An 8,059-nucleotide genomic window follows, 5' to 3' on the forward strand; every position below is an offset into this window, starting at 1 on the left:
TTGTGAAATACCCTTCTCTTGTATTTTGTTCTTATTAATATCTTCAACCTCGTCATCTTGCTCTTCGTCAGCGTCAGCTTCATAATGGGAATTCCACTTCCTGAACAAATCTGAGCCCTTTTCGATCCCACTTTTATCAGACACCCATCTATGACTAAAACTCCCAAATCCTTCAATGCCTCGAGCAACTTTGCGAGCCCTGTCCCTCTCTTCTTTAAGCAGTGGCCCTTTCTCTAGCAATTTCAGTACCCTCTCTGATTTCTTTCTTACAGTCAATCCCCAATTAAACCTGCAGATAGGAAAAGTTCCACAGAAACTAACTATATATCGAAAACAGTCTCGTCAGGAGCCAAAATTAGAATCCTCACCCTCTTTCATCAATATACTGAAAACTTCCCATTTCCTCGATAACTTCTCTATCGCATTGAAACTCCTCTGCAGTGCTTTCGGGTCCATGAGTCATCAGATGCTCGAGGATCACAAGTGCCTGGTAAGGCTCTCTCCAATACTTCCTATCGAATTTTGACAACCTGTTCAGCAAGAATATTATCAGATCCAGCTCCCGGTCGCACAGATTAATCACAAATAAATGACCTTTTATGCAGAATCTCGGTGATTCTCCAGTAGTCATCAATCTCAAAGGCTGCCCTCGATATAAATGCCATAGTCCTCGCATCTGGCGCCCATGGATTCCCGTTCGTCGCCTCTTCTGTCAATCTAAAAAAAAAAAACCCAAATCAAACCAGAAAAAAATAAAAGAAAATCGAACAACAGTATTCAGGATCAAGAGGGAGATCGAGACCAACTTACAATTCTGCAGGCGTGACGTCGGTCAGAGCCAGCCTCGCCGTCTTGATCTTCTCTCTGAAGAAAAAAGAGGCTTGCTTCTTCAACTCATGGAAGAAGGGAGTCCCCATTGCGGTCGACATGGCGAAAATTCAAAGATGGGGGGTTTTTGTAAATATCGACCCTTTCTTCTTCTTCCTCCTCCTTTTGACTGGAGTTTTCAAGGGAACGTAAGCACAAGAGAAGAGACAAATCAACAACAACTCCACCAAGGAGGTGATGTAAATGGATAACACCACCGAATTCAACGTGAATTTTTGAATTTGGGTTCGTGCATATTGGTGATCTATGAGAACGATAGGAGAGAGAGAGAGAGAGAGAGAGAGACTTTTATTAAGAAAGAGAAGATTTTGGGTGGCATTTGTTTGGCTTTGAAGGACCGAGTCAAAATGTGAAGGTTGATTTTGAATTTTTAAATTTGGGCATGTAGCCGTTGCCTACGGGCACGATGCGTGATGTCGGAACTATCTTTATTGCCTTATTTTCATATAAGCCCTCCGATTACATTGAAACTAGAGTAGATTTCACAAACTCTCCCTATACTTTAGGATGATTTGCACAAAACAACCACGGGCTTTAAGGGTGTGTTTGGTGATCCGTCTAAAACTAGGAAAGGATCAGTCCTTGCCCATGTGGACGGAGAGAGTTATGGTCCAAACTAGAATTGGTTTTAGAGGCCGAACTTTGGCCTAGGAAAATGGCGCAATTACGGACCTAGTTTCTTTTTTTCTCACTAAAAGATAATTAAAATAAAAATTAAAAAAATAGGGCTAGGTTTATTCTTGACATGGTTTTAAAGGGTTGTCCAACACATCGTAAAAGTTTGAGAAAGCCTTTTAAACTTTAAAAAGTTTTGCAGAACTTCCCAGAACTTTCAAAATGTTCTCGGTTGAACTATGAGGTAAATTCAGTTCAAGAGTTTAGTTGTTTTGTGAAAGTCAAGTTGGTAATTTTTTTTTACATCTCCAGCCTTTGAGGCCAGGTATCATATACTCCCTAAAGCTTATAAAGATCTTATCTAATTTCTAAAGTTCCGTGATTATTTTGAGCAAATTGCCTAAACTTCAGTGGGTTTTACAAACTAAATATATTTGTGGAAGAGGACAAACACATAGGTACAACTCCTATCAGAATGATGAAACAAACTTAAAAAAACAGTAATAGGAGAAAGGAAAATGATGAAACTTTTTATCACACTAAAATTCTAATACTCCACACAACATCATACAGAGAATTCATGTTCACAGGCTCACCTAATCATGTCGTGTTTCAAAACATAGCTTTTATATATATGGATTGACCTTCAATCACAAAAAAATATCAAAATCATGATTTGTATGATGACCAAATTAAGGTTTTCTCAAACCATGATTAATTTAGGAGCCCCTGAGCAAAAAATTTGTTGCCTATGTATAACAAACGCAAATGCTATAGATGATATACGCAAAATTTCAACTACAAAGGATCAGTAGTGTAAAACATCATTTTTTGTAGAGGTTTTCATGCAAAAGTCCTCAATTGAGTAATTGTTTTCATCTTTAATTAACGTCATTTTAACACTGGGCTATTGGAGTGAATGTTAGGCCCCGGATCTGTTGCCATGTGGTGGTTTTCTTTTGTTTTCTGTCTTTTTCCTTTCATTTTGTTTTTCTTCCTTCTTTATTTACTTATTATAACTGTATTTTTTTTATTTTTTTTATTTTATAATTAACAGAAGTCATAATATAATTGGAAGATGCTGGTCTTCTCGTGATAGAATCTCATCCATTAAACTGGGTTTTGATGGCTATAATTTGTAATGCATCATTGATTTCTTTTAGTTACAAAATTGAACCTTGAAACTTTTTGTAACTCTAAATCATAATCACTGGCACCTTAATAATCTTTGATGCATACTATATTCCTTTTCTCAATCATCATATAATTATAGTAACTAGTATGTACCCCGTGCAAAGCACGGCAACTTATTTTTTCTAGCATTGTATTTTAAATTTGTGTATCTCTAAGTTTTAATACATTTGATTCTATTATTATATACTTAAAATTAAAAATCATAAATTATATTAAAATATATGTTACCAAAAATATTGGCATCTGATGCTTATACATTCTTCCTCTAAAGAATATATGGTCAAACCTTTATTTTGCCCAGTTTAAGAATCTAATATTTAATATATTACTAAATCAGCAGAATATCCCTTTACAAAGTTTTGGCACTGTCAATAAGAATCTAATATTTAATATATTACTAAATCAGCAGAATATCCCTTTACAAAGTTTTGGCACTGTCAAAATTTTGCAGCCAATTATTATTCAAGAGGTCAATTTATTTTGTATCTTAAGGGAGGGTTGTTTTAGAAAAGTAAAGTAACTTAAATTGATCTTGTTATTATCTATTTTTTTTCATCTTCCATTTTTCTTGTTGTTTCTACAAAAGAAACTAAGTCTTTATATTTACAAATTTTCTTTTAAGTTAAAATTCATATGCAATTTATTAATAGTTATTTGTGAACTTGTCCCTTTCGTTCATTGTTATTGTCCATAATTTTTAATATAATATTGTTTGTCAAAACAACCTAAGGTTAGGTTGTTTATATTTTTCTATAATGTATTATTCTAATTTGAATTAAAATATTGATGGCTACTGGTGTAGTCACATGAATACATTACACATAGATCTCTTTAAATGAGGATAGATCTGTAGTATGTGAAGTACACGGTCATCTGCATTCATGATTATTCAGGTTAATTTGAGGCTTGCGTCCAGGAATAAATAAAAGCAGTATCTGATGGTTGTTTATCTGTTGGTGGCCAAAAATTTTATTCTATTTGTCCTTTTTAGAAGGTTAAGGTAAAGAAATGGAAAAAAGGAAGCTTTTGACGTTGAAGTCAATAAATCTTTCAAGCAATTAATGGATTATCTAATTTAGTTGACATGTTTATTTGTTATCTAAATTTTAAATATCTTATAGTTTAGATGGAATATTATACATTAAAAAATTACATTACGTACATATAGAGGTGTGAATTTGCACATAATTTAATTAAAATAAAATAATTAAGGCGTAATAATAGAAAGGCACCCTGTATTATATTGATATAGGGATAGTCCATTGCAGTTCTATTCTTACGGATAGACGCCCTTACTATTTGTCAAATGTGGGTAGAGCTTGATTGAAACTTTTTATTATACTCAATTACTCTCAAGAGTTATATTTGATAAATGATTAATTAATTCCCATCAATTAATAATAATTCAAGTCAGAGAAAATAGGAATATAGTGTCATGTATATATCAGTGCCCCTCTTGAAATTTACTTTCTATAGTTGTTGAAATATACATCGTGTTGTAAATATGGATGATACATATTGTCTGCATCTAGACTGTGTATAAAGTATATATCATATTTATTTTATAGACAAAAGAATTTCATCTTGTGTATGTACTATTGGTGAAACTTGTAATCAAGAATGAAATTGTATCGCTATTGTCATTATAACATAAATTATTCAGTTTTAACACGTAAACTGAATATGCATAGTCTATATGCAATATATGTATAGATGACCTCAAAACATGATTAGGTGCATGCATGTAAAAATGACATACATTAAGTACCTTTTATGTTAGCGTGATTGATGTCCACCCACAAATGTTCAATGTCCCAACGACAATGTTGTAGAATAGAAATGTGTCAATTGTTAATATTCAAATACTAATGTTAATAAATTAGCCCAATTTTATCTTTTAGGTAAATATTGGTCATAGTCTATATGCCATTTTAAAAAGCTTTCATAAGAAATCGGTTGGTCAGTTAGATATTGCTTTTACTCTAAGTAAGATAACTGTAGCGTCTCAGTTCAAGTTCTGTCAGTAAGTGAATAATATTTTCTAACATCTAGTTATTGGATTCAATCTTTGTAACTGGCAGGTCTCAGTGCAAGTTTTTGTCAGTAAGTAGATCACACCCTTCTAAACTTCAGTTATTGGATTCAAAATTTGAAGTGTCAAATTTTTTTGCTCTGGATTACTGAAATAAAATATCAAAGGAAGCTATCACAACAGGTATAACCACCACAGGGATAATAACCACAATTTCACTTAAAATCTAATTGGAAGATGCTGGTCTTCTCGTGATAGAATCTCATCCATTAAACTGGGTTCTGATGGCTATAATTTGTGATGCATCATTGATTTCTTTTAGTTACAAAATTGAACCTTGAAACTTTTTGTAACTCTAAATCATAATCACTGGCACCTTAATAATCTTTGAAATAATGCTAGAGGCACACTCCAAACCACATCTCCAACCACACCCCCTCTCTCATTCGCTACAGTACTCCGGGCCCCACATGAGTTTTTAAAATTTAAAAACTCATGTGGGGCCCGGAGTACTGTAGCGAATGAGAGAGGGGGTGTGGTTGGAGGTGTGGTTTGTGGTGTGCCCCTAGTACCACTCTAATCTTTGATGCATACTATATTCCTTTTCTCAATCATCATATAATTATAGTAATAGGGTGTTGCTATCAAGTGCTCAATAACAAGAGCACGGTCCTGATTAACTTCATATGGGCTGTTATCCACGTCCATAGGCCTCATAGTAGGCCCAATGAGACAAAAAAAATTAGCCCCACGTTTAGTCGAACTAAAGATAAATGACTAGCTAAAAGGAGGGGGGAAGAAGCAGATTTGAGTTACAACCAAAGATAAAATATTTGTCTCTTTTTAATCGAAAAGGTGCCAAAGATTGCAAGGTCCATGCTTATAGTTAGAACAACTTAGTTAGCTTGTTAACAATGAAGCTAATTAATTGGAAATGAATAAGTTTCAGGTTGAGTATATATATCTTATGTATACTTAAGTGGATAGGAGATAGTCATCCACCATCTTTTTTATCTATTGATGTTGCATTGGGATCCGTGAAAGATACGAAAGAGTATTTTGAGATTTGTGCATCTCTTGATGGCATAAATCTAAAGACAAGATGAGTTGATAAAAAATTTGGTGGACAATGTTTCCTATCCAATTAAGTTGACATAAGATCATCTATATAGAGTAAAGCTCCTATAAGGGCCCGTTTGGTTGTATGTTTTTACCATGTAAAATGATGGAAAGTGTAAAAAAGTGGGTCCCAATGTCAGCTTTCATCATTTTCAATTATTTGTTTGTAATTGTGAAAATAGTGTAAAGTGGTTTCATATGCTGATGTGGCTTGTAAAGTGATTTCATAAAAAAAAGACATGATTTTAGGAGAACGCTGACATTGAAGTCAGGAAAAAGTAATTTCAACCAATATGATCACTTGAGTAGGGACCACTTTTTACACTTTCCAAACAAACAATTAAAGTTTTATTTTGCAAACCAAACAAGTGTTTTATGATTCCAATGGAATAAAAAACAAACAAAGAAAAGTGTAAAAGTGAAAATGATGAGGTGGACAACAACTTTCCAAGTTGTGTCATAAATACACAACTTTACCAACAACAACCAAACATCCCCTAAACTTAAGTGGATAGAAGTTCTTTGTCCACCAACTTTTTTGTTTATTGATTTTGCATTGAGATTTGTGTTAGCATGTGATACAAATGAAGGCACAAATATCAAAGATAACATTATTGATGTGTAGCACAAATCTCAAAACATAACGAAGAGATAAAAAGTTTGGTGTGTGTATATAAGTGACATTCTATAAAATAAACATGAACTCTTGTTCACGTACGTGTTGCAGTCCCCCAACACTTTTTAATCTCAATGTTATCGTCCTCTCTTTATGTAATACGCAATGAGTTTCTTCAAGCTTCGTTTTTATTTTTTTCGCCTTTCCCCTTGAAGTAAAGGGCAAAAAAAGGATTCATATCCTGTTTAAACTAGCAAATGTAAATGAATGATTGCGATTTGCAAAAATTATCTGTTGTACTGATATAAATTGAAAATGAAGACCCCAATTTGACTAGAGAATGCTGATTTCTTAATCACATATGCGCTCATGATTTCTTAATCACATGCGCTCATGATTGTATGCACAACTTAAACTACTCGCTAAGAAACTAAGACGAATCCCATGCTAAATACACTCCAATTGTATTATTAAAACGTTAAATATCACATAAACTGAGGACACTGGCCACTTGGCAAACTAACATCGATCAACGCTGCTCTGTTGTGTATTACTCCTCCTTGTTATGTGCTTAATTATCTTAAATTCAAGGATGTCATTGTTGGATAGCAGGTTCCTAATATGTTTCCAAATCTGTTTTGATAACAGGTTATTGGGATTCCTAATCTGTTTTGGTAACATGATTCCAAATCTGTTTTGGTAACAAGTTATTAGCTAGGATTCATAATCTGTTTTGTTTTTTGTTTTAGAATTTCTAGTATGTTTATGATTTTAGGATTTTTATATATATGGAACAATTGGAAGAGAGAATTGAGAAGAAAATTGGGGATATTTGGAACACAGAAAAAAAGTATTTTCTGAACTATTGGTTAGGGTTTTGTTTGGAGAGAATTGGAGATTTGTTGGTGAGATTAATTGGTGAGTTTGAGTGATTTGTAATCTCAGTTTGTACTCTTCTTCTCTATTAGTGAAAAACCCTATCCCCTTCTTGCCCCTTGGACGTAGGCAACTTGCCGAACAACGTTAAAATTGGTAGTTTGTGTTTGTGGCATTGATTTGGTTCGTTTGGCATTCTCTCGGCGTTCATTTGATTTGATTTCTCGTAGCACGTTGGTTTGGTTGTTTGGCTTCCGTAGCGCTCAACAGCCATTAATTAGTATACAATCACAAAAAGAAATATGAGGACCCATCAATATTATCACAAGAAGCAAGGTAAGATTCATAGACCCCCTTTGTAATCATCAATGCTTGCTTTCCTTCCCTGTTAATTACTCATAATTAAGTAGGGGGAGTCAACATGATAAATAGAGAATCAGAGATACGTGGGATCGGTGCCCTTGGAAAAACTTGGACAAGAGAGACCCACATCACATGTTCCTTTTTATTAATTGCATATAATTATTAGGAAATGGGGATGCATAATTAGGCATGCAGAATTAGCAAAAGGAATGAAGTGGTCAGAGAGGAGACCAGAGTAATCGAATTGGTGAAGAGATGATTGCAAACGCAAAGGGTAATGATGGTGGCTTGAGGTGGAGGCCAAAATCATGAGAGTATATTCAAATAATGCCTCCTCCCTCCCTCCCTCCCTCTCT

The 8,059-nt window shown here is 34.0% G+C and overlaps 1 protein-coding gene across 1 annotated transcript in view; it reads right to left on the reverse strand.

Annotated features, from left to right (window-relative positions):
• Positions 1-1,226, reverse strand: part of LOC109829599 (clathrin interactor EPSIN 1-like) — a 1,771-nt gene extending 545 nt beyond the window's left edge. The window contains exons 1-4 of the mRNA XM_020396663.1: positions 811-1,226; positions 595-717; positions 369-530; positions 2-289 (exon numbers count right to left, since the gene is read on the reverse strand). Of these exons, the coding sequence (XP_020252252.1) occupies positions 2-289; positions 369-530; positions 595-717; positions 811-929 (692 nt within the window). The 5' untranslated portion in view covers positions 930-1,226. The remainder of the gene's footprint in view (position 1; positions 290-368; positions 531-594; positions 718-810) is intronic.

The sequence above is a fragment of the Asparagus officinalis genome, chromosome 2, assembly GCF_001876935.1.
Source record: "Asparagus officinalis chromosome 2, Aspof.V1, whole genome shotgun sequence".
Classification (NCBI taxonomy): Eukaryota; Viridiplantae; Streptophyta; class Magnoliopsida; order Asparagales; family Asparagaceae; genus Asparagus; species Asparagus officinalis.